Genomic DNA, 25,782 nt, shown 5'->3' with positions numbered 1-25,782 from the left:
GCAAGGCTACAGTGCTAACCACTAAGCCAACATGCTTTCTAGTGTTCTTGGGTGGGAAGCAGTCTTCCTGTTTTGAGCATTAGATCACTGCCTTCCTCAGTGCTTACCACTGGCTCATGACATAGCACCACTTATTATCAAGGAGACAGCTCTTCTCTTACTACCCTAGGCCACATTTCAATAGGCTACATTCACTGTTGCTGTCTCAGGCCACAATCTCAACAGTGAAGTTAAGGATATATCTTCTTTGTGGAGAGGCTTCTAGGTTCAAACCTTTTACAGTCGGATATCAAGATGTTATCCTGTGATGGTCAAAGTATCACAGCCAATCTTTCTGCTGATAGTTGAAATGTTATATAACTTCTATAGGGGACACTGTCCTAGACTGGTGAACGTCTTGTCAGAAGAGACAGAGCAGGCTATACTACAAATTCCAATTGCCCTGAATCAGTCAGCCAATTTAAATAATTCTCAAATGTCCATATTGCCTTTGTATATACACACTAATCAGAGCTCAGGTCTACATAGAAAGCCATTGCAAGGGCCAGGTTTTGCTTATGTGCCCTAATTTTTCAGTTGCTTTTCCTCAAAAATTTGTCATGTTGCATTATTTTTTAATAGGCTTAGTAAATAATTAGAGCTTGGATGGGTAAAGCTTTACCTGCAGTTTGCTTTTGCTTTTTGTCTCTGTATAAAGTGTGCTAGGATCTTCTCTTGTAGCTTTGATAAATAGGAGTAATATTGTTAGGAGATTGCATCGTTGTCTTGACATGTGTAGCCTGCAGAAAGACATTAATTCATGTTTGTAGCGTAATCAGACACATGCTGATTGTGAGTCTCCTAGAGGTAAATGAGACTTATATAACACAAAAATGGCACCGAGACATAATTGCTGTCAAATTTAAGGAAATTATTAACTAATCAAGACAAACACTACCATATTACAATGTACAAAATAATCTTTTTAACTTCTTACTCAGGGTTCAACTTGATCAGGAGATTTTCTCTCCAGAAAATGAGTTCTATAAAGAAGATTCGAAACCCCAAAGGACCTCTAATCATGCGCCTTGGAGGAGCTCGTCTTGTGGAACAGACAGCGTGAGTCCAACATATGGATAGCTCTAATATTTTACTGTATTATGCCTAGGCTGTGGGTTTTTGAAATAAAAGTCAATGTAAATTAAACTGCTGTCCAAAACTGCTTGAGATAATCTCAATCAAATGCCACCTCTATTACCCCTTGTGTGATATAGCAACTGTTGCAATTGGTAGTCTTAAAGTGTACCCCCTGAAGGCAGCTATTCGAGCGCTTCGCAAAACCCTACCTAATCCTGGAAAGTGAGCCTTGGGCGCAGTATCAGGCTGGGCAGCTCTCCAACTCATTACGCAACAGAGAACTGCAAGCTTTTATTATTTTCTTAAAATTGGCAGTGATCCCAGATAGCTTTGGATGGATGAATCAGGGATCGGAGGAGCCTAGACTCATAAAAGTACCGTTTTCTAGTGAAAGTAAATATACAAATTGTTTTTTGTGAGATCATCATGAAAATTGTATAGAATATTATCATTTCAGTGATCATAAACTATAATATGTACTTATACTGTACATGAATTCTTTTGACTGACACACAAAAAAGAGTATTGCCAGTGCTAACGTCACAAATTCATTTTAATGGTACTTTTTTCCATTTTTGAGCATTTTAAGCTGTTAAAAGACAGGCTATGTAAAGATAATAGAACTGTCTGCTGGTAATAGCCCTCATAGAACATAATTTAGTTTGAGTCATATGGATGACTATATGTTTCTGAGGTTAATCCAGGCTACAATATGGTTCCAAAATAATGTCGTTTTAGTATGTACTTGTGCTTACTTACCTCAAATCCACAATGCCTAGGGCCCTTTCTAAAGAGACCTTCTTCTTATTATAATCAGGAGCTACTGTCACACACGATCAACTCTTTCATTGCCAGGAATGGCTGCTATAAATTACAGAATTCCCCAGAGGCAGGCGGCTTTGTCAGAGCCAAATTCTCTCAACATCATAATGAGATTGCAAGCATAATTAGCTATTCTGTAAGCTGTAATTAAACCACCATCCTTGGCTATCATTTTAAATAAAACGCTAGCATTGTGCAAACTGTCTGCACACTTCTTATTTTATTTCTTACGTGTTTAGTTGAAGACGTTTTGATCTCCTAATAGATATTCTGCGACCATAAATCTTAACAGATCACACATTTAATAAAGTGTGGATTGCATCTTCTGCATATTGAGAAGTGCTCATGGTCTACATTTCACTTGGCTCCCTATTTGCATCTGGAGTGTGAAGAAGTTACATAATCTGCCACACATTTAATTATATTTCATTCAGTTATTTTGAGAATCAAGTCAATGTTAAGTGTATACGTGGTAAAATGTTGACTTGGTGCACAGATTTGTCACATCCAGGGATCCACCATAGAAATAGCAGTAACATGGTGTATTATATGTGTCCTCACAGACAGGTGTTTCCACATGGACTACCTCAAGAGTTCACAATAGTGACGACTTTAATGATAAAGAAGCCAACAACTGAGGAAGACTGGTACCTTTTTCAAGTCAGTGACATGCTGGGATACCCACAGGTACCATTTATCTTGTCTATGATGTACAACCATTGCATTTCTATAAGAGAACACCTATTTTAAAGATAGTCATTCATTTTCTCTGTAATTAACATAAGACTGCCTTATTTGTACTACCAAAATTATAATATTTTTCATGTGAATTATCCTTTCAGAAATAGCAATTGTAGAGGCACTGGCAATTTTAGAGATCATTAACATATCGGTTTCAGTTGCTTGTAATATGCCTTCATTTTATTGTCTGCATTAAAGAGGATATCCCACCAACATTTGTCACCTATCCACAGAGTGGAGATGAATGTATGATTGGTGGAACACCCACTGATCACTAACATGGGGTCTTGTGTCCCTTGTATCAACAGAACTTAATGGAGTCAAAATATGAATGGACACTAAAATTCAGCCGCATTATAGCCTACAACAAAGCTAATATATAATGTGTTGAGCAACCAAAAACAATTGCTGCTGATTTGATTCACCTTTTTGCAGAACATTGATTTATTTTTTTCTTACCATCTTAATGGCAGTGACATTCACCAGGCCTATTAATGTGAATCTTCTGTAGCTGTCTTTAGGTGTCAATGGCAAGGACAGAAATCTCGAATTTCGTGCCAGCGGTCGTGATGTAGACTATGTTGGTTGCACTTTCACCGGACATGGAGTGTATTCTTTGTTTGACAACCAATGGCACAAGATTGTATTGAGAGTACGCGAGAGAGTGGTATCCATTCATATTGACTGCAGCTTTATATCAAGTAAACCTATTGAGCCTAGGAAACCAATCAACAACCAAGGTCACGCATTTATTGGGCTCGATATGGTGAAAGGAGAACCAGTACATGTAAGTTTTACTACAGAAATAGATTTGTTTTTATTTTGGTATTGTAAATTGTGTATGTTTTTATAGTGTTTTTTTTCCCTATTTTTCATGTAGTTTGATATTCAGAAATTTCTTGTATATTGTGATCCTCAAATGGCAATGCAAGAAGGATGCTGTGAAATCCTCCCCGCCGGTGTAAGTAGTAATTGTGCTATTTTCTATGTAGTGATACAATGTTACTGTGAAAGATGAAATCTTATATGATTTCATGATGAATTTAGTGGGCATACAAAAGAGATTATATATGTACTTGGGCTATTATAATATACTGAGCCAACATATTGGAAAGCCGTTGCAGATGTGAACCATACTATAGGATGCCTAGGTCTGAAACATCACTTCGTATATAATATATTATCATGTGTCTCACACCATAGCAAGATGAGTCACATCTGCAGAGTATGTTGCTCACATTCTAATTTAATAATTACTCAAGACAAACCTGAGTCTCCTGAGCCTTTCTCATTATATGTGCCAACTGAGAGTATCAGTGTCCTCTCTGAACTAACATATTGGCACAAACCTTCTGCAGAAGTTAACGTAATGGGCTAATATAGTAATGGGCTAATATAGTTAGCACCTTCAACCACAATAATCCAATCAAATCTGGTGAAATGATTTTGGATATTTTTTGAAGAATCAGAAATAATTTTAAAGGGGAACTGTTAATTGAGATCTGTAGCACTTTTCTACATTTGGTAAGCAGTAGAGATGAGCAAATTGATTTGCATAACCATTGTCCAGTTGCCACATTAGTACATCATGTCTGCTGGACAGGAGGCCTACAAAGCACCTGCTACCAGTTGGCATTCTGCTACTTTTCAGATTTATAGACAAGACATAATGCCATTGTTGCAGTGTGATACATGCATGATGTCACGCCAGGCCTACTAATCAGAAGTCCTGGGGATACCGGCAGATTGGATGGTGGACTGATGTGTCCGCTGGACAATTACTAGTAAGCAATGTATACTGTATATGGTTACCTAAATTAATACATTTTGCCTTCTTTCTTTTATCAAATATAATACAGTGCAACAATGAAGCCTCAAAGACAAGACGCAATGTAGAAGGTGTTGAGAATGTGCAGAATAGCAACTTGATTGAAATACCTGCAAAATCTAAGCAACAAAGTTACACACGGTGCTTCTGTCTGGAGGACTCACTGAGCAAAACGGTAAGAAAAAGGGTCAAATTTTGTACAATTCAAAATGAGTACCATGAATGTATACAACACAAATAAGGCCATTACTGATAAAATGTATTGAATTTGAATTGTTCAATAGTGAATGGAACCATATCACTACAAGATATTCCAATTACTTAACACCCCTAGAAATGTATGTAGAACTTACTTGTAAATATAGAGAATTTTTAGGAAAATATCTCATTATGAAGTATTATAACAAAATCTACTAAATAAGGCCCTTTCCACTTGTCAGATTTTTTGTATGTGCCCTAGCTTTGTCTTTCATGAGAGAACACGTACCCATTATAGTCAATGGTAGTGCTCACAGGTTTATCTTTTTAGTGGAATGAGTGTCTGCAAAAAAAAAAGAAACAAAGGCATGCCCAACTTTGATCTTATTTGCAGGTAAAAATCACCCAATCAAGTCTATGGATTCAAGAAATGGGCAGTATTCAAAAGGAATCTATGAATTATCCAAGTGCTGTCTATTTTTTATATTAATTGGGTCTAAGAAGACTTGGCTTTTATTCATTTTTTTGTATATAAGCAGATATTAGACAAGTAAAATTTAAATTTAGGACTGCATGGTTGTGTGACATCAACTGTAAGGCAAAAACAGCCAAATCACAAATGGGTTCCATGTAAGTTACAATCACATGCACTCTGCATTGCTGTCTATCATCTATCATGGCAAAGTTGCATGCAGCCCAAAATCCAACAGGGTTAGATTTTTTGTCATTCCCAATGAAGGCTAGGTGAGCTCATAGGGGTAATTCAGTGGCGAACATTCCATTGGTGCAACCTGTGCTACCAGAAAGGGGCCCAATAGGTAAGGGGGTCCACATCGACCTTCAAAGCAGGTGGAATTGTGCATTATGATGAACTATTGGACTGCAAAGGGCCAGTATACCTTTCTGTCTGTTTACACTCTTGGGGTAGGCAAATGGGGAACATTAGAGCTGTTCTATGCACAGCTTTTGAACACCTTTGGCATCTTTCAAGACAGAAGAGGTGCATTGATTCCAGTGGCCAGTTCACAATACTTTCAATACTATAGTAATACCTCAAGGAAGTAGGCCCTGTTATCCTAATAGCAGCTTGGAGGTTGCAAAATTATATTTTCCCTGTCACAACTGTTTACAATAAATTAGAATCACAGTACAATATCACAATTATACATAACTTGGAAAAGTTCTCACGTCCCTGCAATTATTATTATTAGTGGCATTTGGAGGACATAAATTTCAGGTTTAGAGAAATTGTATGGCAGATTGACCTGTGGATGGATTGGTGATCAGTTCAGTTTTTGGAACTGTTCATTTGTATTTGCTAGCATTATATGCAGTTATATTTGTAGGCCTTATGTTTCAGGTTTATGGATAAAGAACAAATTATACAACAGATTGCAAATTTTTTTTGTGATCTGATTTTATAGGTGAAATTTAAACAGAAATACATTTTTGCTTCAACATTATTTGTCAGTGATATGTTGTCAACCAAAGCAGTATAGTATAATGAGCGTTCTAGTCCTTTAATGCACTTTATTGTGAGAGAAGGAACTATGGATTAATCCAAAGCAAAAAACAAAAAATAAGAATTATGCAGTCGGGACCCAAATGGAACTTGGAAGCAAGAGATTGTGTTTGTGAGCACAGTACACCTAATGCTTTGCAGATTTCCCAAATGCCAGATTTTATGTTCGACTCCTTGCCTTTGAAAATCCAGTCTTCATCTTCTTAAATACTCTTCTGTTCCCTTGATCTTTAAACATATCCTGTAATCTTGATTTAGAATTTTAAAAACATTTCAAGACACTCAACTCTAAAGACTTCAAAACAGCATAAATCAAGAATGGCACTTATGGTACAAGTGTAAGCACGCCCAATGCAGATCTTAATTTGGGATTCTTTTGTTTTTTTACAATGGCATTATACACCCTTTATTAAAATCCCCTTATTATTGAGTGTAAACTAAAAATATTGTAACCTTCTTACAATTAAAAGACAATCCAACCAATCAGTTACAAGAAAACTAGAAGAATGCTCCTTGATATGATCACTGATAAAGACAATGATACGTAGACCCTAAAATGTATTTTAAGTGGCTTTAGCAATTCCACTGCACACAAACTTATCTTCACCTACACCTATATGGACATGGATGGTCATGGATAGATAGGGTAGCTCCAGTAAGCAGTAATGTAGAGTCAGCGGTAATTTAAAGTAAGATGTAGCCATAGCCATGAATGCCTCTGTCCCCCATCATGACTGGACTGCTCTAGATATAGTATTCTGCCAACTTATGCTTAGAGGTGAATGTCTACTAAGCAACTCACCTTCTACTCACTAGGTGATGGCATAAAGAATTGTTGTCCACAAGCTCAAGTCAGAGAAGAAGCTGGAGTGAGGGTCAACAGGAAGGGTTAAACCCCCTTAAACCTTTCTCCCTTTTTGTCCTCTGTTGTTAGACCCATTTAACCCTGCTGTTCTGTTTAGATTTCACATACACTTGTACTGTTCCCGGTCATTTTTGACCGTCCTTATAAAATAATCATTTTTAGCTAATCTAAGTGGTTTTTTTAAACAGTTTTTGCACTATTATATTGCTTGTGAAGATGGTTGTTCAAATACCAGAAAAAAAAATAAATACAAAGCTTGTTTTATATTTTTTTTATATCCAAAAGGGAACATGGTATTTTTTCGATTTTTGTAAAAATTGATTATTTTTGCAGATAAAAAAAAAATCTTGATCTAAATGTTAACTATAAGTAATAATATCAAACATTATGTAGATATACTTTTTTCAAAGGCAAAAAAAAAAAAAAAGCTTTTTTCTCTATAAAATGGCAAAAAACGTTGTTTTTTATACACTTATACTGTTCCCGGTCATTTTTGACCGGACCTAACAAAGTTGTGATTTGTACCTAATTCAAGTGTTATTTGATTACCTGTTGCATTGTTTTACTGTATGTGAACATGGTTTTCAATAATCAGATGAAAAATTAAATCAAAAACTTTTATTTTTTGAATCAAATAAATTAACATTTTTTGCAATATTTGCTTCATATTGCACATAAAAACTTTTCTTTATTCTAAACTATATACAAACTTTTCCAAAAAAAAAGGTTTTTTGTCAAAAACAAATGATAAATGCGATCAATGTATTACTTGCATTGATCACATGTATAATTTACATGACGCTTGCACAAGTATTTTGCACATTTGCAACACATAATATTAGATTTATGGTTACTGGACGTTGGACAGAATGAGCATCTTTTTCGCTTGCAGCTGGTTGCGATGGTGGAAGCCGTTTCAGTATCAGTGGTGGTCGAAGCTGTTGGCTCGCCGTCTCCACCATGCTCTCGAATTTGTCGGGCCACTTTTTCTGCACTCTCATTTCTTGGATTTCGTGGCCGTGTTTTTACATATGGATTAGTGAGAGACTTCCCCAATTCCTCAATAAAAAGCCGTTGTTTGTGTAATTTTTTTTCTTGCCATTTGGGGTTTATTTCCCGCCACAATACAAAGGCATTATAGGCAGATACATCGATCAGGTTGTAAAAGAGAATCATAGGCCACCTATTTGTTTTTCATTTACATGTATACATGCCTACAAGCTGGTCTAATGTGTCAACAGCACCTTTAGTGGCGTTATAGTGAAGAATCATGTCTGGCTTTCTGTCATCTCTCTCACTTATTTTTGCATCATGGTGCATGGTGCTCATGAGGATAACTTGTTTATTTTTTTTGGGAACGTACGACACTACCGTAGTGTCCTTTGTAAAATAAAACATTGAACTGTGTACGTCTCTCTTATTGAGGATACCCTGTGGAAGTTCAGGTTTATTTTTTCGTACAGTACCCAGCATAGTTATATTGTTTTTTTGTAACATCTGCCCCAATTGGTAGGATGTGAAGAAATTGTCACAGGTAACGTTTCTCCCTTTGAGTCCATGGGTCAAGTCCAAAACTACCCTCATGCCTTGGTTTTTTTCAGGTCTTTCTAGAGGGTTTTTTCCAATATATACTTGAACATTTGCAGCATATGATGTTTTACTGTCACACAGAGTCCAGATTTTTATACCGTATTTTGCTGGTTTACTTGGAATGTATTGCCTGAATGGGCACCTGCCTCTAAATGACACCAGCTGCTCATCAACAGTGACATTTTCTACGGTATTATAACATTTTGGGAGTATCTCGACCCATTTACTCCACAAATCCCTAATTGGGGCAAGTTTATCTGTGCTTCTTCTTTCAGATCTATCCGTTTTGTCATCAAACCGTAGAACTCTGGAAATTTCGTGGAATCTTTCTAAAGACATGGTGGCCCTAAATATATGGCGCCCCGTTTCCGAATTCCACAAACTTTTAGTGGACTCTCCATATGATTTGTATACTCCAGCTAATAGAAGTAACCCGATGTAAGCATTCATAGCCGTCACATCGAAGTTCTTCCATTTATCGCCATAAACCTTTTTTCCCTCAATGTTTGTCATTTGGATAAGTATATTTTGCATGGCTATATTTATGAATAATAGGAATGCCGATTGAATGTCATCAATTCTAGCAATTGCATATCTAGTGGGACCTGGAGTATCTGTGATGACATTTGATGAAGACCTTCTACCAGTCGGAGCAGGAGGCTGCAATTTCCAAACGACATCTTTGTTTTTTGAATTGATTTCTTGCGTCAGACCGGTTGTCGGGGTTTCCACATCAGATTCACCCTCAGAATCCGAGTTCTCGGCAATATCTTCATCCTCACTAATGTTGTCCTCCTCTTCGGAGACATTTTCAGGTGGGACATCCTCGTCTGTATCGGAGTCGTTTATAAACTCCTCCAATTCAGCTTGGGTGAAGTGTCTTCTTCTCATGCTGTAAGGCATCACTGTTGAATGAAAAAATAAAATATATCCATAAACAATGAATGAAAAAAAAAATCAAAACAATTTCGCAACAATACACACAATAACGTCCCGTCACACATTGAGATATGCCCTGTGATTATGGTGCTGGAGCGTCGCAAACAAAAATGAGGCATGCACTCATTCTATCACAGCAGTGAGAATATGTACTCATAAGCAGACATTGAGTCTACACAACCCTAATGCTAACCCCCTATCATCCATTCTATCACAGCAGTGAGAATATGTACTCATAAGCAGACATTGAGTCTACACAACCCTAATGCTAACCCCCTATCATCCATTTTATCACAGCAGTGAGAATATTGAATAATTTTAGAATAAAAGAATAATTTATCTGTAACATACCTGTAAAAATGGGACTTCAGAGCTCTGACGTCTGAACCTCTGCTCACTCTGTGTTGTCTCCAGCTGAACTGAAACTCTACACTGCTATGTTATCTGTCTACAGATAAGATCAGAGCAGACACCACCCTGCAGCAGGAAAAAGCTCACAGTACAACACTTTAGGTGAATTCTGCTTAGGACAGCATTGCACAGTGTAATACTGTACAACCAGCAAACACATGGAAAATCAGAAAATCATGATTTACAATATGAAATGTTGACAACTGAATGGAACTAGATCTATATGAACAGCAGGATAAATAAAAACCAGTGAAATAAATTGCGCATAGCTATACTGGAAGCGAAGCCGTCGGCTGTATCGCAACTTGAAAATGTTGGTATGTGTAAATCTTTTCTGACCAAAAGTAGTCAGATACATTGATAAATAGTAGTAGATGCAATATATAGTTCAAAATGAGGTGATAGCACCTTTTTTTTGTCAAAAATTGTCTGGAGAGCTGAATAAAGGCCTATCGGTCATTTTTGACCGAACAGTACAAGTGTAAAAAAAATTGTACCAAATAAAGTAAACAAAAATTAAAAAAAAAAAAAATTCCCACAGAGAGTACCCCCCTAATGACGAAAAGTCAGGGAGCCTCAAGTCTCAGAATCACACGCTGAATTTTTATAACATTATAGAATTTCAAAAACGGTCATTTTTGACCTAACAGAACAGCAGGGTTAATACACTTACATTTCCTAGGCTATGTTTGACAAAACCATCAGCTCTTCTCTAGCTTACTGTAATTTCTCAGATGTTTAGGAACTCACGTGTTCAATTATTGTATTGAAACAATGTAACCTGAGAGTTTTGTGTGGCACTATGCCAGTTCACTAATCCTAATATTTTTTTCCACTATAACTTGTTATTTTCAATTTTTTACAGTCAATTTTTTACTGTTGCAGATGTCACTGGTATTGATGTATGCTATTTCAGAAACTAGTCAATTTGTGGTTGTATTGCATTTTTACCACTAACCCACAATACAACAGCAATGTTTGATCACAGCATCTCACAATCATTGGTTGCATTTTTACTCTTGTGTTTCCGGTCCACCTGCTTCTTTTTCTTTTGCTACAGGTTGCTCTCTTTTCTCAGGACAGTCTTGAATAGCTTTGTGTAGAATCTTCAGGTTCTTGACAGTCACACAAAGAGAACTAGTTTTCTTTCACAAAACAATGATAGACTGACATATTTCTTGAGAAAGCTGTTAATCTTTGCCTATTTTTCCTAAATATATTCCTTTGCCTAAATATCTACAGGTAACTTTGACATAGTGGGAATAACCGAGACATGGTTAGATGAAAGCTATGACTGGGCAGTTAACTTACAGGGTTACAGTCTGTTTAGAAAGGATCGTAAAAATCGGAGAGGAGGAGGGGTTTGTCTTTATGTAAAGTCTTGTCTAAAGTCCACTTTAAGGGAGGATATTAGCGAAGGAAATGAGGATGTCGAGTCCATATGGGTCGAAATTCATGGAGGGAAAAATGGTAACAAAATTCTCATTGGGGTCTGTTACAAACCCCCAAATATAACAGAAACCATGGAAAGTCTACTTCTAAAGCAGATAGATGAAGCTGCAACCCATAATGAGGTCCTGGTTATGGGGGACTTTAACTACCCGGATATTAACTGGGAAACAGAAACCTGTGAAACCCATAAAGGCAACAGGTTTCTGCTAATAACCAAGAAAAATTATCTTTCACAATTGGTGCAGAATCCAACCAGAGGAGCAGCACTTTTAGACCTAATACTATCTAATAGACCTGACAGAATAACAAATCTGCAGGTGGTCGGGCATCTAGGAAATAGCGACCACAATATTGTGCAGTTTCACCTGTCTTTCACTAGGGGGACTTGTCAGGGAGTCACAAAAACACTGAACTTTAGGAAGGCAAACTTTGACCAGCTTAGAGATGCCCTTAATCTGGTAGACTGGGACAATATCCTCAGAAATAAGAATACAGATAATAAATGGGAAATGTTTAAGAACATCCTAAATAGGCACTGTAAGCGGTTTATACCTTGTGGGAATAAAAGGACTAGAAATAGGAAAAACCCAATGTGGCTAAACAAAGAAGTAAGACAGGCAATTAACAGTAAAAAGAAAGCATTTGCACTACTAAAGCAGGATGGCACCATTGAAGCTCTAAAAAACTATAGGGAGAAAAATACTTTTTCTAAAAAATTAATTAAAGCTGCCAAAAAGGAAACAGAGAAGCACATTGCTAAGGAGAGTAAAACTAATCCCAAACTGTTCTTCAACTATATCAATAGTAAAAGAATAAAAACTGAAAATGTAGGCCCCTTAAAAAATAGTGAGGAAAGAATGGTTGTAGATGACGAGGAAAAAGCTAACATATTAAACACCTTCTTCTCCACGGTATTCACGGTGGAAAATGAAATGCTAGGTGAATTCCCAAGAAACAATGAAAACCCTATATTAAGGGTCACCAATCTAACCCAAGAAGAGGTGCGAAACCGGCTAAATAAGATTAAAATAGATAAATCTCCAGGTCCGGATGGCATACACCCACGAGTACAAAGAGAACTAAGTAATGTAATAGATAAACCATTATTTCTTATTTTTAGGGACTCTATAGCGACAGGGTCTGTTCCGCAGGACTGGCGCATAGCAAATGTGGTGCCAATATTCAAAAAGGGCTCTAAAAGTGAACCTGGAAATTATAGGCCAGTAAGTCTAACCTCTATTGTTGGTAAAATATTTGAAGGGTTTCTGAGGGATGTTATTCTGGATTATCTCAATGAGAATAACTCTTTAACTCCATATCAGCATGGGTTTATGAGAAATCGCTCCTGTCAAACCAATCTAATCAGTTTTTATGAAGAGGTAAGCTATAGGCTGGACCACGGTGAGTCATTGGACGTGGTATATCTCGATTTTTCCAAAGCGTTTGATACCGTGCCGCACAAGAGGTTGGTACACAAAATGAGAATGCTTGGTCTGGGGGAAAATGTGTGTAAATGGGTTAGTAACTGGCTTAGTGATAGAAAGCAGAGGGTGGTTATAAATGGTATAGTCTCTAACTGGGTCGCTGTGACCAGTGGGGTACCGCAGGGGTCAGTATTGGGACCTGTTCTCTTCAACATATTCATTAATGATCTGGTAGAAGGTTTACACAGTAAAATATCGATATTTGCAGATGATACAAAACTATGTAAAGCAGTTAATACAAGAGAAGATAGTATTCTGCTACAGATGGATCTGGATAAGTTGGAAACTTGGGCTGAAAGGTGGCAGACGAGGTTTAACAATGATAAATGTAAGGTTATACACATGGGAAGAAGGAATCAATATCACCATTACACACTGAATGGGAAACCACTGGGTAAATCTGACAGGGAGAAGGACTTGGGGATCCTAGTTAATGATAAACTTACCTGGAGCAGCCAGTGCCAGGCAGCAGCTGCCAAGGCAAACAGGATCATGGGGTGCATTAAAAGAGGTCTGGATACACATGATGAGAGCATTATACTGCCTCTGTACAAATCCCTAGTTAGACCGCACATGGAGTACTGTGTCCAGTTTTGGGCACCGGTGCTCAGGAAGGATATAATGGAACTAGAGAGAGTACAAAGGAGGGCAACAAAATTAATAAAGGGGATGGGAGAACTACAATACCCAGATAGATTAGCGAAATTAGGATTATTTAGTCTAGAAAAAAGACGACTGAGGGGCGATCTAATAACCATGTATAAGTATATAAGGGGACAATACAAATATCTCGCTCAGGATCTGTTTATACCAAGGAAGGTGACGGGCACAAGGGGGCATTCTTTGCGTCTGGAGGAGAGAAGGTTTTTCCACCAACATAGAAGAGGATTCTTTACTGTTAGGGCAGTGAGAATCTGGAATTGCTTGCCTGAGGAGGTGGTGATGGCGAACTCAGTCGAGGGGTTCAAGAGAGGCCTGGATGTCTTCCTGGAGCAGAACAATATTGTATCATACAATTATTAGGTTCTGTAGAAGGACGTAGATCTGGGGATTTATTATGATGGAATATAGGCTGAACTGGATGGACAAATGTCTTTTTTCGGCCTTACTAACTATGTTACTATGTTACTATGTTACTATTTTTGAACCCGGGATTGTACTGTAGAAATTCCAGTTCACAGGCTGCTGTGGCCTACTGTCATCTTAAAGGGAATCTGACGCTTATACATGCTCAAAATCCACAGGTAGCATGTATCAGACGCTGACTACGTGAGTACAGTCATACAGTATATGTTTAATTCTGAAAAACTGTGACATTTCAGGGGAAAACATAATTTAATAGCCTGTCCAACTATTTTTCCATGCTGCTCCGTCCTTGATGGCTTCTTCCCGCCGCTGGCCTAGGGTGACAGGTCTCTCCCTACATGAATGTATAGGAAGAGACCTGTCACTCAAGGGGAGAAGTTGGGGAGAAGCCACCATGGACCCACCTGTCTGACTAGTCTCCTGTGCAGCTCAGTCTCTGTCGGCTTTTAAACTGTATTTTTCACTGTAGCACCACAGCCAGTAGCTGATACATGCTGCCCATCTTTCAGGCATCATATATGAACTGTCAGGTTTCCTTAAAAGCAATTTTCTATGCAAAGGATTGATTTCATAAGCTTCATAGCTCACTGTTATTCATGGATTGTTATAGAGAAATAGCAGCTTTATCATGCGCTATGGGATAGGAGGGAGTTCCATATATATTTATTGCACAAGGGCCATCAGCTGTCTGTATTTGCCCCTTTTGCATCCCCAGGAAGCCTGGTTCGCCGGGCGATACGCGTGGGGCATCTCTCCACCAGGTTGTATTTGTTTGGGAGGTTTTCTCTCCTGTCTATTTTTTGTGACCCAGTGATATTATCATGTATAGGTGACCCATTAGCCTTTTTTTTTTTTTTTTTCCTTTGGCTCACCGTGGTTCACCATTGTCTGGGACATTCTTTGTGCCTATCGTCTATTATTATTATTTTTGTTTGCTTGGCACAGTGTGTGCGCTTTGGCAAACTAATCTTGGCACTGTCCTGCTATTTATATTCATATTTGTATTCATATATACATACATTGTCGCTATACCCCATGAGCCATTGGGTTAATTTTGGGTCACTTTATTACACTGAGCTATGGTCCGTTTTTCCTGAGTGTCTTTGATGGTGCTTATATGTTTTTAATTATGTTTTTATTGTTTGTGATGTGTTTTCTTTTGAACTGTCAATAAAATCAGCTTGTATTTTACGTTTATTGCTGTTTATTATTGTAGGTGTGCGACTTTTTGCAGTAATGCTTTTCTTCTTTGGATTTTCAGTATAGTTTTTATTACTGTTATCGCACCCTCATGGATGTCTATATATTGTCTATATATTGTATATGGCTGTGCGCTCAAAAATCTAGTTTTGCTATACATAGCAGCGACCAGGCCCCTGCTATGAGATCGCTGGTCGTGTCGGAATGGCCTGGACCATTTTTTGATCATTGAGGTCCCGCTGGGTAGCACACATCGCTGTGTTTGACACCTTACCAACGACCTCGTAGACAGGACGTCCCATTAAATCGTCATGAAATAGCATCGTTGTACAGATCGCTACAGGTCGCCGCATCGCTGCTGCGTCGTTGGGGAGATCTCACTGTGTGACATCTCACCAGCGACTCTCACCCTGACAGGTCGTATCGTTGTCGGGATCGCTTAAGCGTCGCTATGTGTGACGGGGCCTTTAGAAGCAAGTCTCCACATACATGGTATCCTATAGATTAAGCACTACATCATACAAAAGTCTCCATACACAGGGCATCCTATTAAGAAGGCTTATATATTTTTTATGTCAGATCTGTAAGGATTGGAATCCAATCAAAAAAATTGTATGCCAACATATAAATTTAGAGGTATAAAAGGCAAATGAAGGCCTCACAGAGCTCTATGGAAGCCCTATGAGTGCTCTAAGAGTGTATTCACACATTCTCTAAGAGGGTATTCACCCATTATATACCTGTAGTGTGCAATGCTGTAGTCAAATGTGTTTTTTGTTGTAAATCACAAGTTTTTCTATGTGGTTGTAATTTTCACATGTTTTACTGCATTGAAAAAAAACAAGAAATTTGCTGAAAAAAATTAATGCAGTTTTGCCCCATGGAATTTGGTACACTATTGGAAGAGAAGAGACTGATAAATTCTTAGAACACTAGATTAAAAGGGATCACTGGTAATGGAAAAAATAAAGAAATAAAGAAAATGCATTTCTAAATACATTTAATTAGCCAATCAAATTTATTTTGTATAGAGAGGTAATCATTATAGCATATTAAAATGAACGCTTTCTTGTTAGGGGTTTCTCACACAAGCGACTATTCTCTCCTCTGAGAGAACCAGATCGATTATGATAATAACACTTGGCTCAAACTCTGATCAGAGTTAGAGCCGAATGGCATCTTAGTGTGATCTGATTTTGTCGCATGAGAGTATCGTATCAGGACTGCTGAGAAGACAGAGGGCATAATTTTTCCATTTTCTCCATTGTCTGTGTCTGCATAAATCAGACTTCACTTGTGTGACATCCAAGTGCAGTCTGATGTTTTACATGTACCCATAGACTTGCATGGGTGTGCGTAATTTGATTTGCAGAGTCACTTGCAGCAAGCTGCTTTTTTTTTCTCGTGCTGAATTAGCATGAGAAAAAAATTGCAGATCTGCACTGCCCTTTAGTATAACATTGGGCTGACTGCTATCTGGTAAAACATTGGCTGTGAGTGATCCCTTATGCTTCTAGAAACCTGTATAATGTAATTAGGACAGGCACCTGTGAGCATGTGCAGTAGGAATCTCCGCTGCTCTGTCCCAAAGATAACCTATACAACATAGTGTCTGTTTATTTTCAGTTGCTCAGCATATGCTCAGATATGGTGAACAGTAGAGTAAACAGCCTCTTCTTACCTCAGCAGCCTGGTATCTCCATATTAGATCAGAAAGATAAGGTGGACAGCAGTGTGAGCAGCCTATTTTTACCTCAGCAATCCTGTTATATCCATTACTAGATCAGAAAAGCAAGGTGGATACCCTTGGTATCATTAGCATTAGTATTAGATGAGAAAGTCAAAGGAGGGAAGTAGTATCAGTGACCACTTTTTACCTGAGCACCCCTGGTCTCTATAGTATTAGATCAGAATGGCAAGGTGAACAACAGTGTGAGCAGCCTCTTCTTACATTGAAACTCCTGTTATCACAGAACAAACAGACCAGATGTCTTACCTTAGCACCCAAGGTATCTCCGGTATTAAATCAGATAGATAGGGTTAACAGTATTGTTAGCAGCCTCTTCCTAACTCAGTACTCTTCGTATCGCCAGTATTAGATCAGAAAGACATAGTAGACAGCAGTGTGAGTAGCCTCTTCTTACCTCAACACTCCTTGTATCTCCAGTATTAGATAAGAAAGACATAGTGGACAGCAGTGTGATCAGCCACTTCTTACCTCAGCACTCCTGGTATCTCCAGTATTAGTTCAGAAAGACATAGTGGACAGCAGTGTGAGCAGCCTCTTCTTACCTCAGCACTCCTAGTATCTCCAGTATTAGTTCAGAAAGACATAGTGGACATCAGTGTGATCAGCCACTTCTTACCTCAGCACTCCTGGTATCTCCAGTATTAGTTCAGAAAGACATAGTGGACAGCAGTGTGAGCAGCCTCTTCTTACCTCAGCACTCCTGGTATCTCCAGTATTAGTTCAGAAAGACATAGTGGACAGCAGTGTGAGCAGCCTCTTCTTACTTCAGTACTCCAGGTATCTCCAGTATTAGTTCAGAAAGACATAGTGGACAGCAGTGTGAGCAGCCTCTTCTTATCTCAGCACTCCTAGCATCTCCAGTATTAGTTCAGAAAGACATAGTGGACATCAGTGTGAGCAGCCTCTTCTTACCTCAGCACTCCTGGTATCTCCAGTATTAGTTCAGAAAGACATAGTAGACAGCAGTGTGAGCAACCTCTTCTTATCTCAGCACTCCTAGCATCTCCAGTATTAGTTTAGAAAGACATAGTGGACAGCAGTGTGAGCAGCCTCTTCGTACCTCAGCACTCCTAGTATCTCCAGTATTAGTTCAGAAAGACATAGTGGACAGCACTGTGATCAGCCACTTCTTACCTCAGCACTCCTAGTATCTCCAGTATTAGTTCAGAAAGACATAGTGGACAGCAGTGTGAGCAGCCTCTTCTTACCTCAGCACTCCTGGTATCTCCAGTATTAGTTCAGAAAGACATAGTGGACAGCAGTATGAGCAACCTCTTCATATCTCAGCACTCCTAGCATCTCCAGTATTAGTTCAGAAAGACATAGTGGACAGCAGTGTGAGCAACCTCTTCGTACCTCAGCACTCCTAGTATCTCCAGTATTAGTTCAGAAACACATAGTGGACAGCACTGTGATCAGCCACTTCTTACCTCAGCACTCCTAGTATCTCCAGTATTAGTTCAGAAAGACATAGTGGACATCAGTGTGATCAGCCACTTCTTACCTCAGCACTCCTGGTATCTCCAGTATTAGTTCAGAAAGACATAGTGGACAGCAGTGTGAGCAGCCTATTCTTTCCTCAGCACTCCTAGTATCTCCAGTATTAGATCAGAAAGACATAGTGGACAGCACTGTGATCAGTCACTTATTACCTCCGCACTCCTATTATCTCCAGTGTTAGTTCAGAAAGACATAGTCGACAGCAGTGTGAGCAGCCTCTTCTTACCTCAGCACTCCTAGAATCTCCAGTATTATTTCAGAAAGACATAGTGGACAGCAGTGTGAGCAGCCTCTTCTTACCTCAGCACTCCTTGAATCTCCAGTATTAGTTCAGAAAGACATAGTGGACAGCAGTGTGAGCAGCCTCTTCTTACCTCAGCATGCCTAGTATCTCCAGTATTAGTTCAGAAAGACATAGTTGACAGCAGTGTGAGCAGCCTCTTCTTACCTCAGCACTCCTGGTATCTCCAGTATTAGTACAGAAAGACATAGTGGACAGCAGTGTGAGCAGCCTCTTCTTACCTCAGCACTCCTGGTATCTCCAGTATTAATTCAGAAAAACATAGTGGACAGCAGTGTGAGCAGCAACTTCTTACCTCAGCACTCCAGGTATCTCCAGTATCAGATTAAATCCTGAGGGCACATAATTCTACTTTAAATGGGTTGGCCGGTGCTTCCCACTGTCAACAGGCACCTGTTAAGGTTTATTGCTTAAAGATATGTAAGACTTTATTCATATTTTATTGATAGTGATATTTTTTCTATTGACAGAAAAATCTTTTAATGACTGTAGTTCATGAGTTTTGTGAATTTCTGAAATTTTCTTTTAATTTATTGCACAATTATGTAATTAGATATTTTATGGGAAAACATCCAGAAGTAGTATTTGGACACAATACCATATATTAATAATAAAGGAAAATTAAACTACTATATAATTGTGTAAGTGTCACTTCCGTCTGTCTGTCTGTCTAGGATATTCATTGGTCGCGGCCTCTGTCTGTGATGCTGCTATATACTATGTGGGCAGTGTTATATACTACGTGGCTGTGTTCTATACTGCGTGCTATATACTACGTGGCCACTGTTAGATACTATGTGGGCTGTGCTATATATTACGTGGGCTGTGTTATATATTACATGGCCAGTGTTAGATACTACGTGGGCTGTGTTATATACTGTGGGGCTGCTATATACTGCGTGGCTGCTATATACTGTGTGGGCTGTGTTATCTACTATGTGGGCTGTGTTATTTACTGCGTGGCCTATATTGTATATTAAAGCATCGGGTATTCTACAATATGTATGCATGTATATAGCAGGCACATGGTATATACCACAGGCCACGTAGTACTCCTATATACTATGTGGCCTGTGCTATATACTATGTGGCTGCTATATACATACATACATATTCTAGAATACCCGATGCGTTAGAATCGGGCCACCATCTAGTACTGTTATAAGTATTAAGCAGAACCACATGTTATAAGTATGTTCCAAATATGCAGAATACTTGAATACTTCTAACATCCTGTTTATTTGGATGTTTCATTACAGCAACATATGCCAATATTTATTATATGGAAATGTAAACCATTATAAGGGATTGCTATGACCTGAACTCAGTAAGGGTCATGCATGAATAAAGTTGCTAGAATGACACACTGGACTATATACCTGATGTCAGTTGTCCAGTCATACTTAAAGAGGAATGCAAAGTGTTTGCATTGCAGATGTGTAACAGCTCTGGTCTGGTCTAGCTACCAGCACACACGCACAAACTGAAGTGACATATAATTATTGAACCACATTCCCTATTTAAAGCACCACTCCAGTTTTTTTTTTTCATTTTACAGCAGGAATGGTGCTACTAATCTAAGTTCCCTGCACTTAGACTCCTACTTAACACCTGCAGTTTTCTTCTATTATTGGTGCCGCTCCGGTCGGTCTCCAGCAGTTTGTGACCTGACGTATTGCTTCAGTGTTTGCTGGGTGACCTGTAAGTCACAACTCAATGCAAGACTGTCAGAGCTAGATCAAATCTCTCATAAATTTACTCTGAGATCTTGTGACCATTACCTCTGACTTCCTGTCATTTGGAAGTTGTGGTCACAAAATGGCGGCGTGGGACCGTAGTGGCGCCAGGAAGAGCTGAAGAGCGCAAGTGGTGAATATATTACTAGGCTGATGGACTTTACTTTAGTGGCAGCACTTTGTAAAAAAATGCTGGAGTAGTGCTTTAACCTCTTCACAACATGCGCCGTACATGTACGGCGCATATTGGATCTCCCTCTTTAATGTTGGCTCCAACGCAGAGCCCACATCTTTTCCAGCACATGTCAGCTAATTTGAACAGCTGACATGTGCCACTAACAGCCTCGGGTGAAATCGCGATCCACACATGTTGTTAACCTGTTAAATGCCGCTGTTAATCTCTAATAGCGGCATTTAACACGTTCGTGCCGGAAGCATGTCACTAATTCTGCCCCTCAGCGCCCGTGTCACATGGCTGGAGGTCACGATGGGTTGGCATGACGACCCGAAGGCCAGAAGCAGATCCCTGTGGTTGTCATTGCCGGATTGCTATGAGCACCGGATTGCTATGAGCGCTGCCTAGCGGTCAGCGCTCATAGCAAGTGAGCATTTCCGCTAAACAGAATGGGGCTGCTGTGTAGCACAAGCGATCGGATGATCACAGATTCTAGTCTCCCATGGATATTATTGAAGCAAGTATAAAGTAAGAAAAAAATGTTTTTAAAAATATTGAAAAAATAAAAAATATAAAAGTTTAAATCACTCCATTCAAAATAAAACAATTAAAAAAATATACACATATTTGGTATCGCCTGATCCATCAATATATAAAAATAATTAATTTGATCACTAAACAACGTAACAAGAAAAAAAATCAAAACGCCAGAATTACGCTTTTTTGGTCACTGCAACATTGCATTAAAATACAATAACAGGCGATCAAAACATCTTATCTGCATGCACCAAAATAGTATCAATAAAAATGTCAGCTCATTGTGCAAAAAATAAGCCCCAGTTCACGAAAAATGTTGACACTACGGGTCTCAAAAAATGACACAATTTATTTTTTAACAAACTTTGAATATTTTTTTCCACCACTTAAATAAAAAAGAACCTATACATGTTTGGTATCTTTGAACTCGAAATGACCTGGAGAATCATAATGGCCGGTCAGTTTTAGCATTTGGCCCTAAAAACATGATAGAGAAAACGATTGTGGGATTGCACTTTTTTTGCAATTTCACGTCACTTTAAATTTTTTTCAAGTTTTCCTGTACACTATATGGCAAAAGCAATGGTATCTTTCAAAAGTATAACTCGTCCCACAAAAAAACAAACCTTCACATAGTAACATAGTAACATAGTTAGTAAGGCCGAAAAAAGACATTTGTCCATCCAGTTCGGCCTATATTCCATCATAATAAATCCCCAGATCTACGTCCTTCTACAGAACCTAATAATTGTATGATACAATATTGTTCTGCTCCAGGAAGACATCCAGGCCTCTCTTGAACCCCTCGACTGAGTTCGTCATCACCACCTCCTCAGGCAAGCAATTCCAGATTCTCACTGCCCTAACAGTAAAGAATCCTCTTCTATGTTGGTGGAAAAACCTTCTCTCCTCCAGACGCAAAGAATGCCCCCTTGTGCCCGTCACCTTCCTTGGTATAAACAGATCCTCAGCGAGATATTTGTATTGTCCCCTTATATACTTATACATGGTTATTAGATCGCCCCTCAGTCGTCTTTTTTCTAGACTAAATAATCCTAATTTCGCTAATCTATCTGGGTATTGTAGTTCTCCCATCCCCTTTATTAATTTTGTTGCCCTCCTTTGTACTCTCTCTAGTTCCATTATATCCTTCCTGAGCACCGGTGCCCAAAACTGGACACAGTACTCCATGTGCGGTCTAACTAGGGATTTGTACAGAGGGAGTATAATGCTCTCATCATGTGTATCCAGACCTCTTTTAATGCACCCCATGATCCTGTTTGCCTTGGCAGCTGCTGCCTGGCACTGGCTGCTCCAGGTAAGTTTATCATTAACTAGGATCCCCAAGTCCTTCTCCCTGTCAGATTTACCCAGTGGTTTCCCGTTCAGTGTGTAATGGTGATATTGATTCCCTCTTCCCATGTGTATAACCTTACATTTATCATTGTTAAACCTCATCTGCCACCTTTCAGCCCAAGTTTCCAACTTATCCAGATCCATCTGTAGCAGAATACTATCTTCTCTTGTATTAACTGCTTTACATAGTTTTGTATCATCTGCAAATATCGATATTTTACTGTGTAAACCTTCTACCAGATCATTAATGAATATGTTGAAGAGAACAGGTCCCAATACTGACCCCTGCGGTACCCCACTGGTCACAGCGACCCAGTTAGAGACTATACCATTTATAACCACCCTCTGCTTTCTATCACTAAGCCAGTTACTAACCCATTTACACACATTTTCCCCCAGACCAAGCATTCTCATTTTGTGTACCAACCTCTTGTGCGGCACGGTATCAAACGCTTTGGAAAAATCGAGATATACCACGTCCAATGACTCACCGTGGTCCAGCCTATAGCTTACCTCTTCATAAAAACTGATTAGATTGGTTTGACAGGAGCGATTTCTCATAAACCCATGCTGATATGGAGTTAAACAGTTATTCTCATTGAGATAATCTAGAATAACATCCCTCAGAAACCCTTCAAATATTTTACCAACAATAGAGGTTAGACTTACTGGCCTATAATTTCCAGGTTCACTTTTAGAGCCCTTTTTGAATATTGGCACCACATTTGCTATGCGCCAGTCCTGCGGAACAGACCCTGTCGCTATAGAGTCACTAAAAATAAGAAATAATGGTTTATCTATTACATTACTTAGTTCTCTTAGTACTCGTGGGTGTATGCCATCCGGACCCGGAGATTTATCTATTTTAATCTTATTTAGCCGGTTTCGCACCTCTTCTTGGGTTAGATTGGTGACCCTTAATATAGGGTTTTCATTGTTTCTTGGGATTTCACCTAGCATTTCATTTTCCACCGTGAATACCGTGGAGAAGAAGGTGTTTAATATGTTAGCTTTTTCCTCGTCATCTACAACCATTCTTTCCTCACTATTTTTTAAGGGGCCTACATTTTCAGTTTTTATTCTTTTACTATTGATATAGTTGAAGAACAGTTTGGGATTAGTTTTACTCTCCTTAGCAATGTGCTTCTCTGTTTCCTTTTTGGCAGCTTTAATTAGTTTTTTAGATAAAGTATTTTTCTCCCTATAGTTTTTTAGAGCTTCAATGGTGCCATCCTGCTTTAGTAGTGCAAATGCTTTCTTTTTACTGTTAATTGCCTGTCTTACTTCTTTGTTTAGCCACATTGGGTTTTTCCTATTTCTAGTCCTTTTATTCCCACAAGGTATAAACCGCTTACACTGCCTATTTAGGATGTTCTTAAACATTTCCCATTTATTATCTGTATTCTTATTTCTGAGGATATTGTCCCAGTCTACCAGATTAAGGGCATCTCTAAGCTGTTCAAACTTTGCCTTCCTAAAGTTCAATGTTTTTGTGACTCCCTGACAAGTCCCCCTAGTGAAAGACAGGTGAAACTGCACAATATTGTGGTCGCTATTTCCTAAATGCCCGACCACCTGCAGATTTGTTATTCTGTCAGGTCTATTAGATAGTATTAGGTCTAAAAGTGCTGCTCCTCTGGTTGGATTCTGCACCAATTGTGAAAGATAATTTTTCTTGGTTATTAGCAGAAACCTGTTGCCTTTATGGGTTTCACAGGTTTCTGTTTCCCAGTTAATATCCGGGTAGTTAAAGTCCCCCATAACCAGGACCTCATTATGGGTTGCAGCTTCATCTATCTGCTTTAGAAGTAGACTTTCCATGCTTTCTGTTATATTTGGGGGTTTGTAACAGACCCCAATGAGAATTTTGTTACCATTTTTCCCTCCATGAATTTCAACCCATATGGACTCGACATCCTCATTCCCTTCGCTAATATCCTCCCTTAAAGTGGACTTTAGACAAGACTTTACATAGAGACAAACCCCTCCTCCTCTCCGATGTTTACGATCCTTTCTAAACAGACTGTAACCCTGTAAGTTAACTGCCCAGTCATAGCTTTCATCTAACCATGTCTCGGTTATTCCCACTATGTCAAAGTTACCTGTAGATATTTCTGCTTCTAGTTCTTCCATCTTGTTTGTCAGGCTTCTGGCGTTTGCGAGCATGCAGTTTAGAGGATTTTGTTTTGTTCCAATCTCCTCACTGTGGATTGTTTTAGAAATGTTCTTACCTCCCTTCAGAGTATGTTTTCCTGGGTCGTCTTTGTTCGAGTCTAATGTTTTTCTTCCTGTCCCCTCTTCTTCTAGTTTAACGCCCTCCTGATGAGTGTAGCGAGTCTTCTGGCGAATGTGTGTTTCCCAGGTTTGTTGAGGTGTAGTCCGTCTCTGGCGAGGAGTCCATCATACCAGTAATTCACACCGTGGTCCAGGAATCCAAATCCTTGTTGTCTGCACCATCGTCTTAGCCAGTTGTTTGCATCAAGGATCCTGTTCCATCTCCTGGTGCCATGCCCGTCTACTGGAAGGATAGAAGAAAAAACTACCTGTGCATCCAGTTCCTTTACTTTCTTCCCCAACTCTTCAAAGTCCTTGCAGATTGTCGGTAGGTCCTTCCTTGCCGTGTCATTGGTGCCAACATGTATCAGAAGAAATGGGTGGACGTCCTTGGAGCTGAAGAGCTTTGGTATCCTATCGGTCACATCCTTGATCATCGCACCTGGAAGGCAGCATACTTCTCTTGCAGTTATGTCCGGTCTGCAGATGGCTGCTTCTGTGCCTCTCATAAATGAGTCTCCCACCACCACCACTCTTCGTTGCTTCTTGGCTGTACTTTTTGCTGTCACTTGTTGCTGTGTGCCCTTTTCTTTTTTGCTTGCTGGTATTGCTTCATTCTTAGGTGTGCCATCTTCATCCTCTACAAAGATTTGATATCGGTTCTTCAGTTGTGTGGTTGGTGATTTCTCCATGGTCTTCTTGCTTCTTTTGGTCACATGCTTCCACTCATCTGCTTTTGGAGGTTCTCTGACACTTTTTTCACCTTCTGTGACCAGTAGAGATGCTTCTGTTCTGTCTAGAAAGTCTTCATTCTCTTTGATGAGTTTCAAAGTTGCTATTCTTTCTTCCAGACCCCGCACCTTTTCTTCTAACAGGGCCACTAGTCTACACTTCTGACA

The 25,782-nt window shown here is 39.1% G+C and overlaps 1 protein-coding gene across 8 annotated transcripts in view; it reads left to right on the top strand.

Moving 5' to 3' along the window:
• The window catches only part of COL16A1 (collagen type XVI alpha 1 chain), a 327,454-nt gene that overhangs the window by 84,844 nt on the left and 216,828 nt on the right, over nt 1-25,782 (top strand). For all 8 annotated transcript variants that reach the window (XM_069757001.1, XM_069756995.1, XM_069756999.1 and 5 more), the window contains 5 exons: nt 981-1,098; nt 2,502-2,625; nt 3,191-3,466; nt 3,560-3,640; nt 4,539-4,682. In XM_069757001.1, the coding sequence (XP_069613102.1) occupies nt 981-1,098; nt 2,502-2,625; nt 3,191-3,466; nt 3,560-3,640; nt 4,539-4,682 (743 nt within the window). The remainder of the gene's footprint in view (nt 1-980; nt 1,099-2,501; nt 2,626-3,190; nt 3,467-3,559; nt 3,641-4,538; nt 4,683-25,782) is intronic.

This window comes from Ranitomeya imitator, chromosome 3 (genome assembly GCF_032444005.1).
Source record: "Ranitomeya imitator isolate aRanImi1 chromosome 3, aRanImi1.pri, whole genome shotgun sequence".
Classification (NCBI taxonomy): domain Eukaryota; kingdom Metazoa; phylum Chordata; class Amphibia; order Anura; family Dendrobatidae; genus Ranitomeya; species Ranitomeya imitator.
The sequence above is the reverse complement of the archived record's forward strand: the minus strand, read 5'-3'. Positions and strand labels throughout refer to the sequence as shown.